We start from the raw sequence: 27,667 nt of genomic DNA, 5'->3' as shown, positions 1-27,667 counted from the left end.
CGAACAGCCTGCAAACTACCTGGCGTTCTATCGCCACGCGCTAAGACAAACTCTAACCTTAACCAACTTCGAAAGAGTGGCTAAGCTTAACCAGTGTAGAAAACAGGCGTCGGCCAATCAGAGAGCGTCTTGCCAGAAATGCGGCTACGGAGAGTATAGACGCCCCCAGCAGATCCGCGTCACAGAGAGGAAGGAGGAGGAGGAGGGGGAGGAAGCAGCTCTTGTAGTGACGCGACCATGGCCAGCGGGGGGCGCTGTATACAGAGAAGCAGCTCCGCGTCACGGAGAGGAAGGAGGAGGAGGAAGCAGCTCTTGTAGTGACGCGACCATGGCCAGCGGGGGGCGCTGTGTACAGAGAAGCAGCACCGCGTCACGGAGAGGAAGGAGGAGGAGGACTCGAGGAAGCAGCTCTTGTGGTGACGTGACGTCACACGCGGACGCGGACATCGCCATCATCAGCGAAGAGAAAAACAACAGCGGAGAGACTCAGCGGGATTATTTCGGTGAAGAAGAGCCTAAAAGATCTACCACGTCGAGATATTTAGTGACAGAAAGGTAGTTATTATTATTGAACACATGTTTGGTTATTAAAACGTGAGTGAATCCACGACCTCAAAGGCACTAAAAAACAAATTACAAACATCTCAAAACAATGAATGAATGAATGAATGAAAACTTTATTTAACAGATTGCAGAATGGGTACAATACAGTACGGCTCAATACATACAATTGTTAAGGGGATGCAGACCTGAGAAAGACGTTTGTCTTGTTTCCATCAGGGTCCCCCATTTTCAATTCATATAGACATATATGACATACATGACATACAGATAGTCAGTACTGCTACATCTATACATTTATGACATACCAGATTTGCAAATACAGTACTGTTTGTGATACAGAAGGAGTCAAGAAAAGGGAGTATATACATTTGACGTAGAAACTGTACATTGGAGGTTGGGTGGGGGGGGTTGGGTACATTGGGATATTGACAACCATACTGGGTAATTTACATTGGAGGTGGTTGGGGGGGGGGGGGGGGGGGCGGGGGGCATACTGTATAAACAAGTAACACTGTACATTGAGGGGGGGGGGGAGGAGACACTGTACAAACAAACACAATTGTACATTGAACTATTGACAAAACCATACTAGGTAAATGACTGTACATTGGAGGGGGTTGGAATGATTGGGTTAGGATATTTACAGGGGCCAGTGTTGAATTGCAGTCTCCCGTAGGTGTCCCTTGAGAGAGGTTTTGAAAGTGGGTAGTGATCCACATTCCTTTACAGCTTTGGGTAGGGCGTTCCACATTGATGTGGCATAATTGCGAAACGTGTTTAGTCCCTTATTTGAGCCGAATCTGGGTTTGACATGATTTGTGGAGCTCCCTCTGGTGTTGTGATCGTGGTATTCACTGACCTTTGGGAAGTATTTTGACATGTACATGGGTACCTTGGTCGTGTAGTGTATCTTGTAGACCAGGCCCATTGCAAGTTGTTGTACTCTGTCGTCTACTCTAAGCCATCCTAGGTTGTCGAAGTGGGCAGGGGTGAGGTGGGTTCTAGGAGTAAGGTCAAGCAGTAGTCTGACCAGTTTGTTTTGAGATGTTTGTAATTTTGTTTTTAGCGCCTTTGAGGTGCTTTGGTACCATGAGGTGCAAGCATAGTCGTAGTACCCCTGAATGAGTGCTCCTGCCAGAGTCTTCAGGGTGTTCTTGTTTACCAGAGAGGAGATCCGGTACAAGAATCGAGTTCGTTGGTTGACTTTTTTTATTACATTGGATGCCATTTTGTCACAGGAGAGATTAGCCTCTAGGATGGACCCCAGGTAGGTAATTTCATCTTTCCTTGTGACAATATTGTCACCCACTGTAACTGAGAAGCCGTCGGTCTTGCTGAGTTTGTTATTTGAACCGAAGAGAATGGACTCTGTTTTGCCCATGTGTAATGATAGTTTGTTATCAGCGAGCCATATGCAGATTCTGCCTAGTTCCGAGCTGAGGGTTTTTTCAACCTGTAACTTGTTCTTGTCAGAGACCAGCAGGGCTGAGTCGTCCGCAAACAGGAACAAGTTGCAGTCACAAGCTGACGACATGTCATTTGCATAAATTAGGAACAGTAGCGGTCCTAGTATGCTTCCTTGTGGAACACCACAGCTCACTGTGAGGGGGGGGGATAGGGTACCGTTTACCTCCACCATCTGTTCCCTCCCCTCAAGGTAGGATTGCATCCAGCTCACTGATAGACTATCAAAACCAATTGCTTTTAGCTTGTCAATCAGAATGGAGTGATTGACCGTGTCAAAGGCCTTTTGTAGGTCCAGCATGACCATGCCGCAGTATTTGCCTGCGTCCACCTCTTGTTTGATGTGGTCATTCAAATAGAGAAGGCATGTGTCAGTGGAGTGGGATGTTCTGAAGCCAGATTGGAATTCGTAGATTAGATTTTTTTCCGCTAGGTACTTTTCGACCTGTTCGTAGACTATTTTTTCCATGACTTTCGAGATGGAGGTGAGAATAGAAACAGGGCGGTAGTTGCCTGGGTCTAATTTGCTGCCCTTTTTGTGCAGAGGGGTCACCCTCGCAATTTTGAAGTCCTTGGGGACGTGTCCCTGTTTTATGGAGAGGTTTATTATGTGTGTGATGATTGGTGTGATGGCGGCTGCTGAGTCTCTGAGGAATTTGGAGGGGATGTTGTCATGGCCAGTGGCCTTGTTAGGTTGGAGGGCGCTCAGTTTATTGAGTACCTCATCTGTTGTTACCGTTTCCAGCTTGAAGTCGTCCTTGCGGACCCCTAGTCAGACTACTGCTTGACCTGACTCCTAGAACCCACCTCACCCCTGCCCACTTTGACAACCTAGGATGGCTTAGAGTAGACTACAGAGTACAGCAACTTGCAATGGGCCTGGTCTACAAGATACACTACGCGACCAAGGTACCCATGTACCCATGTACATGTCAAAATACTTCCCAAAGGTCAGTGAATACCACGATCACAACACCAGAGGGAGCTCCACAAATCATGTAAAACCCAGATTCGGATCAAACAAGGGACTAAACACGTTTCGCAATTATGCCACATCAATGTGGAACGCCCTGCCTAAAGCTGTAAAGGAATGTGAATCACTACCCACCTTCAAAAACACTCTCAAAAAACACCTACGTGAGACTGCAATTCGAAACTGGCCCCTACAAATGTCCTAACCTAGTTGTACAGTAAATGACCAAGTAAGGCTTTGTCAATATTCAAATGTACAGTGTAAAATGTGTGTGTGTCCCCTTCCCAACCCCCCCCCCCCCAACCTCCAATGTACAGCCCTCACCCAACCCACCCCACCCAACCAACCTCCTCCAATGTACAGTTTCTATGCCAAATGTATATACACTCCTTTTCTGGACACTTTTGTATCACAAACAGTACTGTATTTGCAAATCTGATATGTCATAAATGTATAGATGTAGCAGTACTGTCTATCTGTATGTCATGTATGTCATATATGTTATGATGAATTGAAAATGGGGGACCCTGATGTAAACAAGTCGAAAGTCTTTCTCTGGTCTGCATCCCCTTAACAATTGTATGTATTGAGCTGTACTGTACTGTACCCATTCTGCAATCTGTTAATAAACTTTTCAATCAATCAATCAATCAATCAATCAATTTTCAATCAATCAATCAAAGCCATATGCAGATTTTGCCTAGTTCCGAGCTGAGGGCTTTTTCAACCTGTAACTTGTTCTTGTCAGAGACCAGCAGGGCTGAGTCGTCCGCAAACAGAAACAAGTTGCAGTCACAAGCTGACGACATGTCATTTGCATAAATTAGGAATAGTAGCGGTCCTAGTATGCTTCCTTGTGGAACACCACAGCTCACTGTGAGGGGGGGGGGATAGGGTACCATCTGTTCCCTCCCCTCCAGGTAGGATTGTATCCAGCTCACTGATAAACTATCAAAACCAATTGCTTTTAGCTTGTCAATCAGAATGGTGTGATTGACAGTGTCGAAGGCCTTTTGTAGGTCCAGCATGACCATGCCGCAGTATTTGCCCGCGTCCACCTCTTGTTTGATGTGGTCGTTCAAGTAGAGAAGGCATCAGCGTTTCCGTTAGCCGGTAATTACCGGTATTTGACCGGCAAAATCTGTTGAAGTCCGACATATTTAATCTCTCCGGTCATAGTGTCCGGTGAAAATAGTTCCCTCTGGGCACAGTTTGATTATTTGAATTGTATTTGGATGGGCTGGAGTTGGGTGGCCTATGCGATGAACGAAACAATCATTGCGTTTGTTGTCGTTGCTTCGCCAAGCAGCCGGTCTGGTAATGACGACGCTGTGTCAGTGAGAGCTTGCTGCTGGATTTGCGGAAGGCATGCAGCTGCAGACCCACAGAACCCACCAGCTTTGCTGGCACAGTGCGGTCCCCAGACCTGGAAAGCTGCTCTGCGGGTCTGCAGCTGGATGCTTCTTGCAAACTAACTGCGGCCGGCTCGCGCTGACAACAGCTTTCATTGTTGGACCGGCTGCTTGGTGGAGCAACGATGAAACGAATGTAATGAATCGTTCGTCGCATGGGCTATTTAATTTTGGCCTGTTTTGGTACGGTTCGGGTGGTCAAGTTGTGCTTGGAGGGAGTTGTTTTCACCGGACATTATGACCAGCACCAAGTCGTTGGGAGGTGGAGATATACATCACGCAAACCCACGATAATGTTGCCGTCTCTCTCTGCCAAATTTCTCAGTTCTTCGCTTGATATAATTAATACAAATGTCCAATATAACGGAATTCGTTAGCTCATAAAAATGTGATTATAACAGACTGCTGTTTAGTGTCGGACCGACTGTCCACATACTAGGGATGGGTATCGTTAGGATTTTATCGATACTACTACTCTTATCGATACTGCTTAACGGTTCGGTACTTTATCGATACTCTTATCGGTTCTTTTAGATTATTATTTAAATATATTTAAATTAAAAAAAAAATTATAAATTATTATTTGAACGGCGTAAGGCTATATCTGTACTTGATATTTGTTTGTTGTGTTGCATATTTGAAATAAACTTCAATCAAATCAAACCCCCCCCTCTTAAAAACCTTGCATCTAATAGCTAATAACGTAGCTACGTTAGCTGCCCGCCGACCGGCGCTCCACGCATGACCAAATGAGACATAATGATTTTACTGCAACAAATGTTATAATAAAACAAAGCCTTTCTATACATTTGTCTGGTTGAAAACTTTATTAACAGATTGCAGAATGTGTAGTTGGGTACGGAATGAGCAACGGAATGGAACCGAGCTAATGAACGGACTCGGAGTAATGCCTTGCTGCTATGGGTAATAATAATATGCTGATGTTATTGTCCGTGTAACACTAACTATATAACGCTAATGCCACAAAACGAATGCCTTGTTAATCATAAGTAGTTACTTTGATGCAGTAGATTGTGTGTGTGTGTGGGGGACGGCGGGCGTTGTGCAGGTAGGTCTCGAGTGAACTTTTTTTTTTTTGCCTTTTGACGCTACACAAATTGATGGGTATTTATCGGCGACTGCTATCGGCACATTTGAGCTTATCGGCCGATAGCAGTCAACAAGGCACTTATCGGCCGATACCGATACCCGACCGATATATCGGTGCACCCCTAATGGTTAGAACAGTGAAGTGGTCATGGTTAGAACAGTGAAGTGGTCATGGTTAGAACAGTGAAGTGGTCATGGTTAGAACAGTGAAGTGGTCATGGTTAGAACAGTGAAGTGGTCATGGTTAGAGAGTGAAGTGGTCATGGTTAGAACAGTGAAGTGGTCATGGTTAGAACAGTGAAGTGGTCATGGTTAGAACAGTGAAGTGGTCATGGTTAGAGAGTGAAGTGGTCATGGTTAGAACAGTGAAGTGGTCATGGTTAGAGAGTGAAGTGGTCATGGTTAGAACAGTGAAGTGGTCATGGTTAGAACAGTGAAGTGGTCATGGTTAGAACAGTGAAGTGGTCATGGTTAGAACTAGGGATGCCCCGATCGATCGGCCACCGATCGTTATCGGCCGATAATCAGTATAAATATGCGATCGGGGAATTCCGATAATGAGTCATATTCGCCGATCGCGGAAACTGATCAAGTGGATATCTCACTCGCTTGTCTCAGACGCACAGGACCTGCAAACTGCTCCTCCTCCATAGCCCCGCCCGCCCCCGTGTAGAGTTTGTAAACAAAGAGGTGCGGCTCCTCTGCTCGAGTCTGTAGTGCATTCGACCTGCGCTAACGTTAGCTACCTAGCTATCGTTACTGTTTAAACAAAATTACCCAGTCAACTATTCACGCTTAGTAGGCATTGTCTAACGGTATTTAGCCGGCTAGCTACCGATAGCTCCTGATATCAACAAATGATCCAGAAAATCTAGTAGTCCATGTTCATACCTCCGGTAGCTTGCGTTAGCTTGCGTTAGCTTGCGTTAGCTGACGTTAGTTTACTGTTCAAAACGAAATGTCCCATTGAACTAAAGTTCTGTCTTAACGTCATCTAGCCGGCTAGCAGTAGCTACAGATAGCTCTTGATATCAATGTCTTATAACATTGATTTAATGCGTATTCGAGCTGAGGGCTTGCTGAATGTGAAATGACCAAAGCATAACGTTACCAATAGGGTCCCGCTGCAGCGCCGGAGAATCCTTTTTGGAGCTGGGCTACTAGAGTACACACAGACAGTGGAGCTGTTTGCAGATAGCGAGCATTTTGACTTGTTGCGTGGTGGCGATGTCTCGCAGATAATACAAGTACAAGTCTAATTATATAATATATATATTTTATTAAAAAAAAAAATTTATATGAAATAATTTTTAATTTCTTTTTAATCAAAAACGATCGGTATCGGATCGGTATCGGCCGATATGGCTCACGACGATCGGTGATCGGTATCGGTGGCAAAAAACGTGATCGGGGCATCCCTAGTTAGAACAGTGAAGTGGTCATGGTTAGAACAGTGAAGTGGTCATGGTTAGAGAGTGAAGTGGTCATGGTTAGAACAGTGAAGTGGTCATGGTTAGAACAGTGAAGTGGTCATGGTTAGAGAGTGAAGTGGTCATGGTTAGAGAGTGAAGTGGTCATGGTTAGAACAGTGAAGTGGTCATGGTTAGAACAGTGAAGTGGTCATGGTTAGAACAGTGAAGTGGTCATGGTTAGAACAGTGAAGTGGTCATGGTTAGAACAGTGAAGTGGTCATGGTTAGAGCAGTGAAGTGGTCATGGTTAGAGAGTGAAGTGGTCATGGTTAGAACAGTGAAGTGGTCATGGTTAGAACAGTGAAGTGGTCATGGTTAGAACAGTGAAGTGGTCATGGTTAGAACAGTGAAGTGGTCATGGTTAGAACAGTGAAGTGGTCATGGTTAGAGAGTGAAGTGGTCATGGTTAGAACAGTGAAGTGGTCATGGTTAGAACAGTGAAGTGGTCATGGTTAGAACAGTGAAGTGGTCATGGTTAGAGAGTGAAGTGGTCATGGTTAGAACAGTGAAGTGGTCATGGTTAGAGAGTGAAGTGGTCATGGTTAGAACAGTGAAGTGGTCATGGTTAGAACAGTGAAGTGGTCATGGTTAGAACAGTGAAGTGGTCATGGTTAGAACAGTGAAGTGGTCATGGTTAGAGAGTGAAGTGGTCATGGTTAGAGAGTGAAGTGGTCATGGTTAGAACAGTGAAGTGGTCATGGTTAGAACAGTGAAGTGGTCATGGTTGGAGAGTGAAGTGGTCATGGTTAGAACAGTGAAGTGGTCATGGTTAGAACAGTGAAGTGGTCATGGTTAGAACAGTGAAGTGGTCATGGTTAGAACAGTGAAGTGGTCATGGTTAGAGAGTGAAGTGGTCATGGTTAGAGAGTGAAGTGGTCATGGTTAGAACAGTGAAGTGGTCATGGTTAGAACAGTGAAGTGGTCATGGTTAGAACAGTGAAGTGGTCATGGTTAGAACAGTGAAGTGGTCATGGTTAGAGCGTGAAGTGGTCATGGTTAGAACAGTGAAGTGGTCATGGTTAGAGAGTGAAGTGGTCATGGTTAGAACAGTGAAGTGGTCATGGTTAGAACAGTGAAGTGGTCATGGTTAGAGAGTGAAGTGGTCATGGTTAGAACAGTGAAGTGGTCATGGTTAGAACAGTGAAGTGGTCATGGTTAGAACAGTGAAGTGGTCATGGTTAGAACAGTGAAGTGGTCATGGTTAGAACAGTGAAGTGGTCATGGTTAGAACAGTGAAGTGGTCATGGTTAGAACAGTGAAGACGTGAAGTGGTCATGGTTAGAGAGTGAAGTGGTCATGGTTAGAACAGTGAAGTGGTCATGGTTAGAGCAGTGAAGTGGTCATGGTTAGAACAGTGAAGTGGTCATGGTTAGAGAGTGAAGTGGTCATGGTTAGAACAGTGAAGTGGTCATGGTTAGAGAGTGAAGTGGTCATGGTTAGAACAGTGAAGTGGTCATGGTTAGAGCAGTGAAGTGGTCATGGTTAGAACAGTGAAGTGGTCATGGTTAGAGAGTGAAGTGGTCATGGTTAGAGCAGTGAAGTGGTCATGGTTAGAACAGTGAAGTGGTCATGGTTAGAACAGTGAAGTGGTCATGGTTAGAACAGTGAAGTGGTCATGGTTAGAGAGTGAAGTGGTCATGGTTAGAACAGTGAAGTGGTCATGGTTAGAGAGTGAAGTGGTCATGGTTAGAACAGTGAAGTGGTCATGGTTAGAGCAGTGAAGTGGTCATGGTTAGAACAGTGAAGTGGTCATGGTTAGAGAAGTAAGGTTGGTGAAGATGGTCCTTAATAACTTATACTCGAGGGTTGTACTAGGGTTGTACTAGGGTTGGATGCAGTTCCCCGTTGGTCAGTCTGTCTGTTTTCCATCTTCTGCTGTGTTTAACGTTATCTGTTTGCGAGTGCTCCTGATGGCTAGCCTAGTACCGCGGGACTTTTATTATTATATGTCCGCGGGTTGGCCAGTACTGCGCAAACGTTTATTAAACATTATATGTCCGCGGGTGGTCTTGTGCAGTGCTCTCGTGGCACTGTCAACTAAAGCGAACACTCAGAAGACGCGCACCGTTTGCCAGTGCAGTGATTGCAGAATGTTTTATTTTTTTGTATACTCGCCAGCAGGGGAGGAAACTAACTTTTTGGCTTACCAGCCAACTGGCGAGTATCTGATTTTTTTTACCAGCCAAACGTAAAAAATACCCGCATTTGGCGGGTAAAGTGGCCTAATTTCCTCCCCTGGTTAGAACAGTGAAGTGGTCATGGTTAGAACAGTAAAGTGGTCATGGTTAGAGAGTGAAGTGGTCATGGTTAGAACAGTGAAGTGGTCATGGTTAGAACAGTGAAGTGGTCATGGTTAGAACAGTGAAGTGGTCATGGTTAGAACAGTGAAGTGGTCATGGTTAGAGAGTGAAGTGGTCATGGTTAGAGAGTGAAGTGGTCATGGTTAGAACAGTGAAGTGGTCATGGTTAGAACAGTGAAGTGGTCATGGTTAGAACAGTGAAGTGGTCATGGTTAGAACAGTGAAGTGGTCATGGTTAGAACAGTGAAGTGGTCATGGTTAGAACAATGAAGTGGTCATGGTTAGAACAGTGAAGTGGTCATGGTTAGAACAGTGAAGTGGTCATGGTTAGAGCGTGAAGTGGTCATGGTTAGAGAGTGAAGTGGTCATGGTTAGAGAGTGAAGTGGTCATGGTTAGAACAGTGAAGTGGTCATGGTTAGAACAGTGAAGTGGTCATGGTTAGAACAGTGAAGTGGTCATGGTTAGAACAGTGAAGTGGTCATGGTTAGAGAGTGAAGTGGTCATGGTTAGAACAGTGAAGTGGTCATGGTTAGAACAGTGAAGTGGTCATGGTTAGAACAGTGAAGTGGTCATGGTTAGAGCGTGAAGTGGTCATGGTTAGAGAGTGAAGTGGTCATGGTTAGAGAGTGAAGTGGTCATGGTTAGAACAGTGAAGTGGTCATGGTTAGAACAGTGAAGTGGTCATGGTTAGAACAGTGAAGTGGTCATGGTCAGGGAGCGAAATTAACTTTTTGACTCACCGGCCAGTGGCGGGTAGATGGGAAGAGTCTACCCGCCAAGCATATTTCTTACCTGCCAAATTTTTTTTGATTAAAAATATATATATATATATTTTATATAAAAAAAATTTTTTAAATAAAATATATATTATATAATCATACTTGTAGTTGTATTATCTGCGAGACATCGCCACCACGCAATAAGTCAAAATGCTTGCTATCTGCAAACAGCTCCACTGTCTGTGTGTATACTTGAGTAGCCTCCAGCTCCAGCAAGGATTCTCCGGCCCTGCAGCTAGACCCTATATTCAGCTAGACCCTACATTCAGCATGCAAGGATTCTCCGGCGATGCAGCTGGACCTATTTATAACGTTACCGTTCTTTTGTCAAATCACATTCAACATGCCCTCAGCTAGAATACGCATTCAATCAATGTTATAAGACATTGATATCAGGAGCTATCTGTAGCTACTGCTAGCCCGGTAGATAACGTTAAGACAATTTAGTTTACTGGGACATATGGATCAACGTGAGCTAGCTAAGCTAGCTAACGAGGGACCGGAGGTATTATGCACTCGAGTAGACTATTGCTGGAGCATTTGTTGATATCAGCAGCTATCAGTAGCTAGCCAGCTAGATACCGTTAGACAATGCCTCGTCATGTATTAAACTAAAAGTGAATAGTTGACTGGGTCATTGTTTAAACAGTAACGTTAGCTCTTGGAGGTCCGATATAGACTAGAGCAGATGAAGTAAACAAGCCAGATAGCTTCCGATTGGTCATTTGCTTTTTTTCTCATGAAACCAGTCACGTCACTCTACTGTGATTGGACCTAGTGCGATGTGGGACTTGTAGTTTTTTAACGATCTCGCGGCGGAGAAAAAAAGACGAGCGGCTATAATCTGTACTCGCACAAGAGTATCGTTATGAAGTTATGAACTACACGTCGGCTACACGCCACACGGCGGGCAGTCCTCTTAAGTGTCATGCGCCAAAGGTAAAAACAGCCCGCGGGCGGCGGGCTTTAGTTTCGGTCCCTGGTCATGGTTAGAACAGTGAAGTGGTCATGGTTAGAACAGTGAAGTGGTCATGGTTAGAGAGTGAAGTGGTCATGGTTAGAACAGTGAAGTGGTCATGGTTAGAGCAGTGAAGTGGTCATGGTTAGAGAGTGAAGTGGTCATGGTTAGAACAGTGAAGTGGTCATGGTTAGAACAGTGAAGTGGTCATGGTTAGAGAGTGAAGTGGTCATGGTTAGAACAGTGAAGTGGTCATGGTTAGAGAGTGAAGTGGTCATGGTTAGAACAGTGAAGTGGTCATGGTTAGAGAGTGAAGTGGTCATGGTTAGAACAGTGAAGTGGTCATGGTTAGAACAGTGAAGTGGTCATGGTTAGAACAGTGAAGTGGTCATGGTTAGAACAGTGAAGTGGTCATGGTTAGAGAGTGAAGTGGTCATGGTTAGAACAGTGAAGTGGTCATGGTTAGAACAGTGAAGTGGTCATGGTTAGAGAGTGAAGTGGTCATGGTTAGAACAGTGAAGTGGTCATGGTTAGAACAGTGAAGTGGTCATGGTTAGAACAGTGAAGTGGTCATGGTTAGAACAGTGAAGTGGTCATGGTTAGAACAGTGAAGTGGTCATGGTTAGAACAGTGAAGTGGTCATGGTTAGAACAGTGAAGTGGTCATGGTTAGAACCAGCGTTTCCGTTAGCCGGTAATTACCGGTATTTGACCGGCAAAATCTGTTTAAGTCCGACATATTTAATATCTCCGGTCTTAATGTCCGGTGAAAATAATTCCCTGAGTCTAAGCACAATTTGATTATTTGAATTGTATTAAAATAGGCTAAAATTAAATAGCCTATGCGATGAACGAAACGATCATTACATTTGTTTCCTCGTTGCTTCTAATAATGACAACGACGTCGTCAGCGAGAGCTTAGTGCTGGGTGTGCGAGTGCATGTGAAGCTGCAGAGCCAGAGAGGCAACAGCACAATGCAGTATTCCAGCAGTACTCCAATTCAGCCATTTTCAGCCAATGTTGGGTGGGGGGCGCTGCTGTGCGGTTCCCAGAAAAGAGCCAATAACAGCTAAATCAGCTTCTCTGCAGCGCCATACTCTTTGCAAATAAGTCGTTGCGAGGTGGAGAGAGTCGTCACGCAAACCACGATAATGTTGCCGTCTCTCTGCTTTCTCAGTTCTTCGCTTGATATAATTAATACAAATGTCCAATATAACGGAATTCGTTAGCTCATAAAAATGTGATTATAACAGACTGCTGTTTAGTGTCGGACCGACTGCCCACAGATACGCGGTCTATTTTATTTCAAGTCAGCAGCAGCACGGAGTATCGAGGGACTTATTTTATTTGGAATATATTAATTAATGACTGTATACGCAAAAGTAGCCTAGTTTTAAGTAATAATATTATAAATCTACATGCCTTGAGGATGACATTCTTTATATAGCCTGCCTATCAATTGTTTTAAAACTCAATAAACTATGACCGGAATTAATCTCATTTGTCCGGTAGATTGAAATCTTGCAGGTCACGGAGACCGGCAACAATTTTTTCGAACGGAAACCCTGGTTAGAACAGTGAAGTGGTCATGGTTAGAACAGTGAAGTGGTCATGGTTAGAACTAGGGGTGGACGGTATAAACGGTATACGGTATAAACGGTATGAATTTGCTCTACGGTATGGATTTTGACTATACCGTATAACCGGTAGTGCAGCTCTAAAATAGCAATGACGTCATGTAACCACAGCGCGACTATTTCACTCGCATTTGCCCCTAAAAATAGATGGAATTAGTCATAGATAATAGATATGTGCGAACTGGAAAAAGTTATTTAGGAGGCTTCGCGCAGTGGGCGTGCCAGCCCCTCCCGCACGCATGTAAACACGGGTCTACTAGTAGTCTAGTGGGACGGGACGTCTCCCTGAGCTAACGTTAGCTTAGCTACCGTTACAAAATGACCCAGTCAACTATTCACTTTTAGTTTAATACATGATGAAGCATTGTCTAACCGAACGGTATCTAGTCGGCCAGCTACCGATAGCTCCTGACATCAACAAACGCTCCATCAAGTCTAGTAGAGAGTAGACGTGTATGATAGCTCCGTTAGCCGTTAGCTCACGTTAACGCAAGTTAGTTCACCGTTCAAAACGAAATGTCCCATTGAACTAAATAATTCACTGAGGCGTTGTATTAACGTTATATATCCGGCTAGCAGTAGCTACAGATAGCTCCTGATATCAATGTCTTATAACACTGATTCGATGCGTATTCGAGCTGAGGGCTTGCTAACGTTATAGTACCAATACAATAGGGTCCAGGTGCAGCGCCGGAGAATCCTGGCCGTAGCTCTGCTCGAGGCTACTCGAGTATAGGTCCAGGTGCAGCTCCGGAGAATCCTGGCCGTAGCTGGAGGCTACTAGAGTACACACAGACAGTGGAGCTTGTTGCGTGGTGGCGATGTCTCGCAGATAATACAAGTACAAGTCTAATTATATAATATATATATTTTATAAAAAAATAAATAAAATTATATAAAATAAAAAAAAAAAATTATCAAAAACGATGATACCGTGATATATACCGTTACCGTCTATGCTTCAAATTATACCGTGATATAAATTTTAGACCATACCGTCCACCCCTAGTTAGAACAGTGAAGTGGTCATGGTTAGAACAGTGAAGTGGTCATGGTTAGAACAGTGAAGTGGTCATGGTTAGAACAGTGAAGTGGTCATGGTTAGAGAGTGAAGTGGTCATGGTTAGAGAGTGAAGTGGTCATGGTTAGAACAGTGAAGTGGTCATGGTTAGAACAGTGAAGTGGTCATGGTTAGAGAGTGAAGTGGTCATGGTTAGAACAGTGAAGTGGTCATGGTTAGAACAGTGAAGTGGTCATGGTTAGAACAGTGAAGTGGTCATGGTTAGAGAGTGAAGTGGTCATGGTTAGAGCGTGAAGTGGTCATGGTTAGAACAGTGAAGTGGTCATGGTTAGAACAGTGAAGTGGTCATGGTTAGAACTAGGGGTGGACGGTATAAACGGTATACGGTATAAACGGTATTAATTTGCTCTACGGTATGGATTTTGACTATACCGTGTAACCGGTAGGGCAGCTCTAAAATAGCAATGACGTCATGTAACCACAGCGCGACTATTTCAATCGCATTTGCCCCTAAAAATAGATAGAATTAGTCATAGATAATAGATATGTGCAAACTGGAAAAAGTTATTTAGGAGGCTTCGCGCAGTGGGCGTGTCAACACGCAAAATTGTCATTTCATAATAAACACATATCACCGCGGCGCACAGCAAGTTTCAATTTCAGTTCCTGGCATTTTTAACCAGTGGAGAAAGGTAAGATATTTCCCTATCGTTTTTCTTATATGAATTATTCTACGTTAATAAAACATACCTGGTGATCAACTACAGTTTGCTGTAAACATTACGATATGTGTGTAGTGTTATGATAACGACGGCAGCAGCGGGAGCCGGGAGGACGGCTGCAGCAGTGGATTTGCGAATAGCATGCAGCTGCAGAGCCGCAGAGCCAGGGGCTCTTTCAGGTCTGGTCACAGGCCCGTCAAACAGCGCCCCCCCACCCTTGCGCCGTTCTGACCCCCATCGTCTCTAAGCATTTTGTGTGTCAATTTGTTGACACGTGTGTCAATTTGTTGACACAATTGTCAATTCTTAAAGCTGAGGATGAGTGGCACCTTTGTCTCAATTCTTATTCAATTCAATTCGCTCTGCGGCTCTGCAGCTACATATGCTTCTAGCAAAATCCAGCCCCGCTGTTTGCAATGGGAGCAGGAGTCTCGACTCGGGACTTATTTTATTTTGAATATAATGACTTTATACGCAAAAGTAGCCTAGTTTTAAGTTAAAATATTATAAATCTACATGCCTTGAGGATGTCATTCTTTATATAGCCTGCCTATCAGGCAAAAAAAATTATTCTAACAGAAACACTGATACCGTGATATATACCGTTACCGTCTATGCTTCAAATTATACCGTGATATACATTTTAGACCATACCGTCCACCCCTAGTTAGAACAGTGAAGTGGTCATGGTTAGAACAGTGAAGTGGTCATGGTTAGAGAGTGAAGTGGTCATGGTTAGAGCAGTGAAGTGGTCATGGTTAGAACTGGGGTGGGACGATACATCGATCCAGATCGATACATCGATGTAATTATCAACAATCGAATCGGATCGATGCGATGTAATAAGATCGATTCATATCGATACTCTTATTTTGAAAATCCTGTGGCGAGTCTCATATCCGCCCAAGAACAACAGCAGTAGCTCCGTGTGTGTAGATGTTACAGCATAGCATTCTCCCTTTCTGTGTGTGTGTGTGTGCGCGCGTCTTTGGAAAGACCAGATGAGGTCAGAGGAGTTTGATGTTTAAATGTTATTTAAACATAAACAATATAAGGTAATACATAATAAATGTAGGCCTATACATGATCATGCAACATCAACAAATTGTTGTAGGAACGGTTTGGGAGAGGGAGGTTGTGAGTTTTGAGTTCCAAAAAATGTAGCTTAAAGTTTAAAGCTCAATATATAAAAACGTGGCACTTTACAGTGAACAGGAGGTCTATTTGTATTAAAAACAATAGATTGATTTTCCTTTAAATGTCTGGAAGAGCTCAAAAATACAAATGTCAAATGATATTTTCATTACCTTTTTTTTGTTGATCTAAATGTTACTGATTGTGTTAAATGGGCATATGATATCATCTCATATCGATCGCAGGCACCGGAATCTAATCGTATCGTATTGTATCGTGAGAGACTTTGTGATATCGGCAAATATCGTATCGTTGTCCAAAGAATCGATATCGTATCGTATCATGATGAAACTGGTGATTCCCACCCCTAGTTAGAACAGTGAAGTGGTCATGGTTAGAACAGTGAAGTGGTCATGGTTAGAGCAGTGAAGTGGTCATGGTTAGAACAGTGAAGTGGTCATGGTTCTATCTAGAGCTGCCGCGGTATTGATGTTTTCCTTACCGCACAAATTTGCAAAATATTTCCTACCGCCGCGGTTATTACTGCACGCACACAAAAAATTAAAATAAAAAGTTTGAATGCATTTTTTTTTTTTTGTAGTAGTAGTCTACTCTTTATAGCATATAGCCTGCCTCTAGTCTAAATGTCTATCTTTAGAGGATGACTTTGCAGCATGAATATTGTTTGGGATTCGGCAAGCACGCATTAGTTATTGAAAGTGAAACACGGATTCGAAGTTTCCCCTCTGGTCGTGCGCCGTTCACTCGGTGTCGCGGGCAGGGGTGGTTTCCCCCCCGACCCTTTCTTATTATTATTACTATAAAGTTACTACTTTATAATAAAGGCATTCGTTTTGTGGCATTAACATTATATAGTTATACGTTCAATAACATCAGCGGATTTACCGGACCAAGGCAAGCAATACTCAATTCATATCTCAGTTCCTTTCTTTGCTCAGAGCGTGCTGAGTTGTCCCATTCTGCGGTCTGTTAATAAAGTTTTCAATCAGACAAGTGTATAGAACGAAGGGCTTTTATTATAACATTCGTTGCAGACAGTAAAATCATTATGTCTCGTTTAGTACTCCTGACGAGCGATGGTAGTCCACTCCGGCGGGGAGCTAAAGCTAACGTTATTAGCCGTATTGTGATGAGCTCTGATCAATGGCTGACATTCAGGACGTAAAAAACTGCAGGACGATCCAACGTGTGACGCGTCTCTCTTCTGACCAATCAGTGGTCTGCAATGTTTCACGTGACTTTTCTGGTACCCAATAGGGTCGCTTGGAACCTCGATAGAGGAGTAGGGTATATCTGCAGAGCCGCAAGCCCAACGAGAGGAGGGTATTTTATTATTATTATTATAAAAAACAGCGGTTATGCGGTATTCAGCCTACTCTGCGGTGGCCGTGATGTAACAGCGATACCGCGGTAATGCGGTAATCGCGGCAGCTCTAGTTAGAACAGTGAAGTGGTCATGGTTAGAGCGTGAAGTGGTCATGGTTAGAGCGTGAAGTGGTCATGGTTAGAGAGTGAAGTGGTCATGGTTAGAGCGTGAAGTGGTCATGGTTGGTTAAAGCGTAACTCTCAGTGAGTCTCGTTGTGAATAAAGACACTAGGGGTGGGGGGAAAAATCGATATGTAGTAGTATCGCGATACTTTGCATGGCGATACTGTATCAATACAGGGATGCCAAGTATCGATATTTCATTATTCATTAAAAAAAATTGTATAAGGAAGTAGGGATGCACGATAATTATCGGGCCGATAATTATCGGGCCGATATCAGCAATTATGACGTCATCCCGATAAACTCGATAACGTTATTGATAGCTCCGATAACATATAATACATTTTTTGGTTAAAAGAAATCCGGTGTGGGTGGATTTGGATGAAGGGCGATTGTTTTTATTATAGCCTCCTCCCGTTTTGCCAGTACTGTGGTAAAACTGATAGCGTGTGGTTTAGGAACAGGGAGTTTTTCACGAATCCAGCGCTCCCCTTCTTGTCTGTGACGTAGTCACGTTACATTCGGAGACAGACAGTCGATCTGCCAATTACGCCCCTCCGCTTGCACCCACCTCTTCTTCTTACCACCAATCAGAAGCTCTCGTTCGTTTATTTACCTCCGGATTGTCGGCCATTATTCTACTCGGAGCTATAACGTTAGCTGCTCCCCGCCAGCCACATTGACAAGTACCAGCGCTTATACATTACTGGCAAATGTCTTGTTGCACTTGTGGCAACGAGCGTTGTCAGCATCGACTTTAGTAAAATAGACCCAGACTTTTTTTGAGGAATTTAAACGTCGCAAACTAATCTTGTTGGCCGTTTTCTATCTCTCCTCCCTGGGTCTCTCTCTGCCTGCGCGAGCCGGCTGTGCTCTTACACACACACACACACACACACACACACACACACACACACACACACACACACACGGGTGCTGTCGAGAGCAGAGCTGTGTGTGTGTGTGAGTGAGTGAGTGAGTGTGTGTGTGTGAGTGAGTGTGTGTGTAAGAGCACAGCCGGCTCGCGCAGGCAGAGAGAGACCCAGGGAGGAGAGATAGAAAATGGCCAACAAGATTAGTTTGCGACGTTTAAATTCCTAAAAAAAAAAACTCCATAATTTCTCGAGTACCGATAGCAGTACCGATGACGTCGGAGCTTATAAATACTAAAAAAAAAAATTGATTAAAAAAATAATATATATATACATTTAAAAAAAAATTATAATACAATAAATATCGGATATCGGTTATCGGCTTGAGGAGCATAAAATTATCGGTATCGGTGTCAAAAAAATCAATATCGTGCATCCCTATAAGGAAGTTGCATTGTTCATTTCAGGGTTAGAAATTAACATTCTTTTTCAAGGGCTTTTTTTGCCCCCCTTAATTGCTTTTCGGGGGCTTTTTTTGTATTTCGGGGGCACAAAATTTTTATAATGAAAATTAACATAAAGATTATAAAACATTGTTGACACTTTTTTTTACAGTCTTCGTCCCTATGTTTGATAACGTAATGTTAATGTCTCCATATATAGGGCTCTACGCTAACCTTTTTCCCAAGGAGCACATGTGCTCCTAAATAAAATGTTAATAAATAAAATCTAAATACAAATTTAGGAGCACACAGAAATTTAGGAGCACAGTGACAATTGTTCAAGTAACACACACACACGCACACGATGTGTGACATCATGGCTTGGTTTCATGTTTTGAGGTACCTTCAATTATCTGTAAATAATACATACATACTTGTGTCTAAATAGATTAAATATTATTGTCCCTGAGTGAGGGCAAGTTGTGTTGTTGTCTTGATATAATAACCGGTTGCCTCTGGATCAATGAATGTCTAATATTGAATAATATTATTAGATATTTTATTTTTAACATCCCTAATTCCAACAGTCAAGAGGCTTGTTTCAAATTGATGAAAAACCCCACACACGCAACGTTTGTGAGTATAGGCTCTGGCCAGATCGATCAATGAAATACGTTGCGCGCTCAGCGCTGTGGAATGAAGGAAATGCGCATCGGGATCGGATTTGGATGTTATTCTTTTGGAGTTGTGTTACAAATGGAATGGTCTTTCCCCGCCGAACACAAGTTACTTAACGTTACACAGGTTGCGCTATGCAGATGCTTAGCTTGCTAACGTTAAGATAGCAGTGTATTAATGCTTGATGAGAGCAGAGCGCTCTCTCTGTGTTCGCATCCTCTCAAGTGCCTGTAACACGCAGCGGGCCCCGCCTCCCTCCTCCTTGGAACAAACATTCCACCCAAAAACTGAATTTCAGTCCAGTTTCAATCTGAACTATTAACAGCGGAGCTGTTTTGTAATCTTCACAATCACTCGTCTGTCTCGCACACTGCAAGTAAATGATTTTTCCGGTTTGCACACACACATATTATTAGGGGCAATACGAGGGAAATGCTCGCACTGTAGAGCATATATATAATTATATATATAATTAGTAAACTGTCGGGGGCTTTTTTTGCCCCCCTTAACTGAATTTCGAGGGCATTTGGTAAATTTTCGAGGGCATTTTGCCCCAAGCCCCCGTTAATTCCGAACCCTGGTTCATTTCAATACCTGTAATAGTACAGTACTTAGTCCACACACATGTGCATTCAGTTAAGTTGGAATATGACTGTAATACAAACAGTTCAGTTTGTCAGGTACATGCAACACAGATTACAGTGTTTACATCCGTCTGCTTGAGAAAATACCATGTTCTGCTATAAAAATTATTGAAGTGAGATGAACAGACTAAACTTTATTTTATTAGATAAAACATGTTGACAGTTTTACTTTGCAGTTAAAAAAAAATTAAAATATATATATATATCGCAATATTCGCGATATATCGAGTTAGGGCTGGGCGATATGGCCAAAAACGTTATCGCGATAAAATTATAAAATTATTTTCATATAACTCGATATCGATAATTATCGTCGATATAATGTCTGTCAAGTTTAATTAACTTATTATGCCCGGCGCCGATGGACGGGCTATTAATAGACTTGTTTTGCTGCTGTGAATGTCTCGAGAGTCGAGTTGATGTCGTCATCAGTCCGCGCACGTTAGCAGTTAGCCAAAGCAAGCGGAGTATCTCATGACAATGTACTAAAAATGACCCTAAAATACTCTGTTCCGCCCAATTCATTGCAACGACGTCCACCGTATACCCCACACTACTATAACTAGGGATGCCCCGATCGATCGGCCATCGATCGTTATCGGCCGATAATCAGTATAAATATGCGATCGGGGAATTCCGATAATGAGTCATATTCGCCGATCGCGGAAACTGATCAAGTGGATATCTCACTTGCTTGTCTCAGACGCACAGGACCTGCAAACTGCTCCTCCTCCCTAGCCCCGCCCGTACCCGTGTAGAGTTTGTAAACACAGGAGGCGGACCTCCTCTGCTGAGTCTAGATAGTGCATTCGACCTGAGCTAACGTTAGCTACCTAGCTATCGTTACTGTTTTATTTTCGCCGATCGTCAAAACAGATCTCACTCGCTGAGTTCTGTCTCAGACACCGGGAGCTGCACACAGTGCTGCGCGTCTGCTCCTCCTCCAGCTCCTCCCGCACGCATGTAAACACGGGTCTAGTCTAGTCTAGTGGGACGGGACCTCCATGAGCTAACGTTAGCTACCGCTACAAAATGACCCAGTCAACTATTCACTTTTAGTTTAATACATGATGAGGCATTGTCTAACTGAACGGTATCTAGCCGGCTAGCTACTGATAGCTCCTATATCAACAAATGCTCCAGCAATAGTCTAGTTATCTAGTACTAGTGTATGATACCTCTGTTAGCTCACGTTAGCTTAGCTCACTGTTCAAAACGAAATGTCCCATTCAACTAAATAGTTCACTGAGGCGTTGTCTTAACGTTATATTTCCGGCTAGCAGTAGCTACAGACAGCTCCTGATATCAATGTCTTATAACACTCATTCGATGCATATTCGAAGCCCGGCTTGCGTCGCAGTCATTAACGGGGATAGCTGAGGGAGTAGGGTATATCTGCAGAGCCTAGGGTAAATCTGCAGAGCCGAATGTGATTTGATCAAAGCAGAGTATGTACACACAGACAGTGGAGATAGCGAGCATTTTGACTTGTTGCGTGGTGGCGATGTCTCGCAGATAATACAAGTACAAGTCTAATTATATAATATATATATATTTTATAAAAAAAAAATAAAAACTTTTTATATAAAATAATTTTTAATTTCTTTTTAATCAAAAACGATCGGTATCGGATCGGTATCGGCCGATATGGCTCACGACGATCGGTGATCGGTATCGGTGGCAAAAAACGTGATCGGGGCATCCCTAACTATAACAGTTACCCTCAGAATTCAAAACACACACCAACTCGGCAGGTAACCTGTAAAATAGCGCCATGCAAGCTAATTAGCCCTAGCCAGCCTCGTTTCCGAGCGGAGTATCTCATGACAATGTACTAAAAATGACCCTAAAATACTCTGTTCCGCCCAATTCATTGCAACGACATCCACCGTATACCCCACACTACTTTAACAGTTACCCTCAGAATTCAAAACACACACCAACTCGGCAGGTAAACTGTAAAATAGCGCTGTGCAAGCTAATTAGCCCTAGCCAGCCTTGTTTACTGAGTCCTACCTCCTTCCGGGTCTCCTTCCGCTATCGGCCATCTCCTTCACTGATTGGTTGTTAGTGCGTGTGCTCATATCCAAGCTTGGAAAATCGATATATCGAAACTTTGCGACCACGTTTCATGTTTATTTCGAGGAAATAATTTATCGCGATAGTTATCGTTATCGTTTTATCGCCCAGCCCTATATCGAGTATCATTTTAGTATCGTATCGTGAGATCTCTGGCGATTCCCACCCCTAAAAGACACCCTCTCATAATGTCCTCGAAGTGCAAAAACTTTTCACTGAAAGACTCTTGGATAACCCCGGGTTATTAATATCCTATATCATCTTGCTTTTATTACATTTCTATGTAAACTGATGCTCATCACGTTTGAGCATCGGCCCTCAGGTTGTTCTGAAGGTTAAATCAATGGACTACTACTAAGGACTGCTCCTGTGTGTGTGTGTTGATGGGTTCCAGTGGATGGTAAGTGGGATGATTGTTCTTCTTAGGTTCATAGTCTAGTAGACTGAAGAGCCCACAGGCCTCACGCGCTGCATGCAGAGTCAGTAGGTGTAGCCTTTACTAAACAGTGTCTTAAATGTTGGCAAAGAGAGGCCCACTATAGCCCAAGAGTTTAGTTGACTTCAGTGTTGCTCGTTGGACGTAAGCTATCAAGTGGTTCTCTAAAGGCATACTTTATCTGACGAACCTTTCACATCCCTACAGGCTTGTTTGAAGTGGCTAATTCCTCTCGTGTGAGTGATTCAATGTTGGTTCATAACGCTGCTCTGCTCTCCCGTCCTGCAAGAGAAGCGTGGTGGATGACGTGTGAATGTAGAGGGAAGATCACGAAGGTTAACGGCAAAATCAAAACCGCAAGACGGGGCTGAAGATCGAGCCGCTGCAGGAGAGGACCTCGTCTGAAACACATTTTAAAAGTCAAAGCTTTTTCATCGTTAACGTTATATTTCTGCTTTCCACCTCCCAGCTTTGCTCAGCTCACGGACGGTCGTTCGCAGCCTTTTCCCTCGCTCCGCCTGGGCGGGAGTGGAACCGGCACCCAAGGGAGCCATTTCCAATTTGGACCTGTTTTTAGTGCTGCTTCGGCCGCAGCGACCGCTCTCCGGTTGGCCCAGATCCAGGTTCAGGCCCAGGTTGCCCTGCAGCAGCTCAGTGCTCTAGCAACCATAACCGCTGGCAACCAGCAGCGTCACGGCAACGGGTTGACAACAGTTTTATCTTCTCACCTGGCCCTCCTGAACCTCCTCGCTACGCGACCGGCACCGGTTGCAGGTATAACCGCGGTAACAAAGGACAAACGGCATCCGACTATGGCACAATATCCCTCAAGCAACATGTATCACCACCACTCCCAGCCTCAGGGGCAACAACACTTCCCCAACAGGCCTGGGCCCCCTCACCACCAACAACACCAGCAACAGGGCTTCCAATTCGCCCCTCCCAATCAGCTGCCTGACGAGCTGGAGTCAGCCCTGGGTATCAGGGGCTCCAGGGACATCGACCACCGCTTCACCGCGCCTGGGATCTCTAGGCATTCTTCGGAACCAGAAAGCTACTCCAGCATGGCACCGCTCACCTTTGACAACCAGCCGGGCCACCAGCAAGGTATGGACTGGTCCAACTACCAGCAGCCTACTAAACCGTTTGCTGGCCCGAGCCCACAGTCCCACCATCACCAGGGACCTCCTCCTCAGCAGAACAGAGGAGCAGGCATGCCAGGCTGGAAGTCTCCTCAGCAGCATCAGGGTTCTCACGGTGGTGTTGTGGACCTCCAGGGGTTATACACCCCAGAGAGTGCCGGCAGCATCCTGGCCAGCTTTGGACTCTCCAATGAGGATCTGGAAGTGCTGAGTCACTACCCGGACGACCAGCTGACCCCGGACACCCTACCCTTCATCCTTCGGGACATCCAGATCAACAAATCAAATGTCTCCTCGTCCTACTCTGAACCACACGGCACACGCAACATGCCCGCGTCCCGCTCCTCAGCGGGACACTCACGCTCGCCGGACGTCCCCAGCCTCCTCGCCGTGACTCAGACGGCGGGGAACATTATCGACTACGGTCACGCCAGCCGGGCGGCGGCAGAGGACTGCAGCGCCGCCAGAGAGACTTTCAAACGTGAGCGGCTGCCCGCTAAGAGGACGGTTAAAATGTACCCGCCGGCCTCTCCGTCAGCTCCTAAACGCAAACCGGACGGAGCGCCCGGGAGGCGGCAGGTTCGTCTGGAACCCATGGAGGCGGAGCGGCAGGGAGACATGGACTACCGCACGATGGGCGCAGACGCTCACAAGACCAAGCGGTCGCCGGGCAGGGAGTTCAGACCTCGTCACGACCGGGACTACCGGCGGTCGCGGGACGGGCTAAAACCTGTGCCCTCGTCTCAAACCAGACATCCTCCCTCCTCTTCTTCGTCTGCGTCAAAGCCACACGGTGGCCCCAGGAGGGTGCCCATGCCCACCCCCACCATGATCAGTGATTTCTCAGCGGATCCTCCCAAGGTGTATCCCCACACCTGCTCCCTGTGCCACGTGCTGTGTGATCAGCATAAGGTGAGTCCAATGAGTCCTCCGTCCTGGTATCCAGGGGTCTCCCTAAGCCAGGCACCGGTCACCGTGTGGGAGGAACGTTTCCTAATTGGGATTTGAGTTAACCGAAAATGGCATTTGTTGGCCTTTGCCATTGAAAACAATGGGTCTAAATAGCTTGTTAGCTTACAGCGAGCAATACTCCATTTGGTTTCAATGACAAATGCTAGCGATTAGGGCTGGGCGATATGGCCTAAATATGATATCACGATATTTTCTGACCTTTCGGCGATACACGATACGCATCACGATGTTTTTCTTTTTTTCCCCCAAACAATTCATTATGAGGCTTACCAAGACAGTATTTGAGTTTGCAAGCTAACATTAAAGACAAAATAAAATACCCATGCATTTAGCATTTTTATATTATATATTAGATTTAGATTATTGGATTATTAGATTATATATTGCATATATTTAGCAATGAGATATTATATGATTTAGATACGAAATATGATGAATTGAAAATGGGGGACCCTGATGTAAACAAGACGAAAGTCTTTCTCTGGTCTGCATCCTCCAGTCCACTGTTGACTGTTGTTGTTTTGAGCTGTACTGTATTGTACCTATGCTGCAATCTGTTAATAACGTTTATATTCATTCAGTCGGCAAACAGAATCATTTTGATTGACAGTCGCGTCTGCCAATTACGTCACATCGCTTGCACCCGCCCTGCTGTTCTTAGCACCAATCGGCAAGCGCGTATTAATTTTTTACTTCCGCTATTGGAGAGCTCAATGAAAACAACAATGGCAGCGGTAGCTCGCCGCGGCCGACTTTTACCTTTTAGCTCTGCAGAATGACTAAACGACTGGAGGCATAATGATTTTACTGCAACGGATGTTATAATAAAAGCATTTCCATACATCTGTCTGATTGAAAACGTTATTAACAGACCGCAGAATGGGCACAACGGAGTCAGCACGGGCTGAGATATGAACGGCTAATGCTTGCTATATCTAGGTCGACCTCGGTCGTTGCTATGTAAATACGCTGATGTTATTGAAAGTGTAACTATATAACGTCAATGCCACAAAACGAATGCCTTTGTTATCATAAGTAGTAACTTTTGATGCAGTAGTGTGTGTGTGGGGCGGCGCTGTTCAAAAGTGTCAACGTGTGGACCAGATTGACGCAACACAAGCCTCTTGGGCAAAACATCACGATATCCACGATACGTTTAAAAAGTGTATCGTTAATGAACTGTACCCGATATTTATATAATATCGTCATATCGCCCAGCCCTATTAGCGATGCTAGTGTTCTGTTTTTATGGCGGTTTGAGGACATGCAGAAACGTTCCTCCCACAGTAAGAGTCTGGAAGAAAAATAACTAAAGTTCAACATGTCATGGCCTCTTAAAACATGCCATGGCCTCTTAAAACATGCCATGGCCTCTTAAAACATGCCATGGCCTCTTAAAACATGTCATGGCCTCCTTAAAAGGCCACCAGGGCCACAGCAGAGCAAAGGGACGTATTGGACCTTGTGTCACTGAAGCTGTTTGGACCTGGTTGTCGAGGTCCAGATGCAGCATCAGTGAAAGAAGGTACAGTGTCGGACACTTTTCTAAGACTGCACTTTGTTCAGTGGCCAAATACTTCAATTGACAAATTAACTAAGCATCCTTGTATATATTCATTACTATTTGACAACTAAGAAGAGAGCTGAGCTGCTTCAGCTAAAGATGTGTGATACCAGCCTGTTATTTATCATCGAAGTAGGAACTAACTGACTGAGAACCAACATCACTGATCTAAGAACAGTTCCTACGCTGGTAAAGGAACACACCCACATTATGGGACATGCTCTTAACATCTTAGTCAGACAAGAAGATGGATACCAATTACCTCTCAGCGTTCAGTAGAAAACTATCCGGCTGCAAGCTAGCCTAGCTTAGCACAATTGAATGGAAGTGAAATGGTGCTAAGCTAGGCCAGGCTAGCTTTCTACTCGCCGTGAGGAAATTGGCATCCATCTTCTTGTCTGACTCTGGAGAAGATGGTAAGAGCATTTCCCTTAATGTTCATGAGGATCACTGTGATGTGTTGACTGTTGGGATGTTTTTCACCAGGCTTCTGTATTGTAACTTCAATGACTGAAGAGAAGGTGTTGCTGGGTTACTGCCAAACCGCTACGTTGGGTACTGGGTACTGCTAGCTGTAAACCAGCTTGTCAGCCTGCAGTTAGTAATGGTCATTGATTTAAATGCTACAATGCTCATTTAAAAATTGGTTTTAAAAGTAGCTGAAGAACCAATCATAATAGAGTTCCAACGTCCCGCCCACCACCACAGGGAACTGATGGACAGGAAGTACGTTGAGACCATGGGATATTTGCATACAAGACGACAACATTTGTATGTTTTTGTTCTTTAAATTGTTGACACACAGCAGAGCCATTAAATAGTAGAAATAAATAAAACAATATATTGTTTTCTGTGTAAATCCCATTGCCTCACATCATACTTCATGTGTCCAGCCTGCTTCCTGTCATCCCGGTGGGGGGCGGGACTCTGGTTGTCATGTGACAAATGACTAAATGACAACATTCGTCTGACTCGTAAAGCTGAGCCAACATCTCCAAACCAAACCTTGTCTAAATGCAGAGAAGTATTCCAATTCAATGTTTAAAAATGAGCTCAGAATAACTTTATTCACAAATCTCTTGAGTGAGTTTACTGGACCTGGTATAACCTGGAGAGCGCTCTACGATAACGCACTTAAAATAGAATTGTCTTCAGATCCAAGTGTTGCCTACAAATATACAGTGTCACAGTAGAAGAAGTCAAATGTACATGTGATGATTTAAAATGTTTAGCCCCATCCTTTATGATGTCACAATTAAACCTTTAAATAACAACCTTCTGGGCATCATTTCCTTGTTTGGGTTCCTAAAGGCTGGTCAGAATTGGGTAAGAGGTGTTGGAGGGTAACTTCTGACCAGCAGTTGTTTGTCAATGGGAGTTCCTTAAAGCCCACATAAAAACAGCATGACGTTCATTCCAGACTTGCGCATTATCAGATATTGTTCTGATTGCTACTTATTGATTAGGCTTCATAATATTTCTTAAAGGGAGAAACAGTCACATTTTGAAGTTAAGTCTGAAATTGGTCTTCCCGGCCACTTGACACATTGTTACAAAGCAAATCCTATATACAGTAGCCTACTTACATGAACAATGACCTGTTGGCATTAGTAGCATTACTCATCCAAGCGCATTGGTACCGTTAGCCACAAGCGACTAGTTGGCGATAGTGTTTTATGTGGTACTAGCTGCAAAGTAGCTAGCTAGCTTGCGGTGAACAGTATCCCTTTAGTTGTTGAAGTTACCCCAATAAAGTGGCAACTGCCAAATAAAGGACATTA

The 27,667-nt window shown here is 44.2% G+C and overlaps 1 protein-coding gene across 1 annotated transcript in view; it reads left to right on the top strand.

Annotated features, from left to right (window-relative positions):
* Positions 1 to 453: 453 nt before the first annotated feature.
* Positions 454 to 27,667, top strand: part of LOC311232732 (uncharacterized protein) — a 123,375-nt gene continuing 96,161 nt past the window's right edge. Inside the window, exons 1-2 of the mRNA XM_084338313.1 lie at positions 454 to 555; positions 22,678 to 24,262. Coding sequence (XP_084194439.1) covers positions 23,021 to 24,262 — 1,242 coding nt within the window. The 5' untranslated portion in view covers positions 454 to 555; positions 22,678 to 23,020. The remainder of the gene's footprint in view (positions 556 to 22,677; positions 24,263 to 27,667) is intronic.

This window comes from Notolepis coatsorum (genome assembly GCF_963971535.1).
Source record: "Notolepis coatsorum genome assembly, contig: SUPER_7_unloc_2, whole genome shotgun sequence".
In the NCBI taxonomy this organism is placed as follows: Eukaryota; Metazoa; Chordata; class Actinopteri; order Aulopiformes; family Paralepididae; genus Notolepis; species Notolepis coatsorum.
Note: the sequence above shows the minus strand (reverse complement) of the source record. Positions and strands in the feature narration are given on the sequence as shown.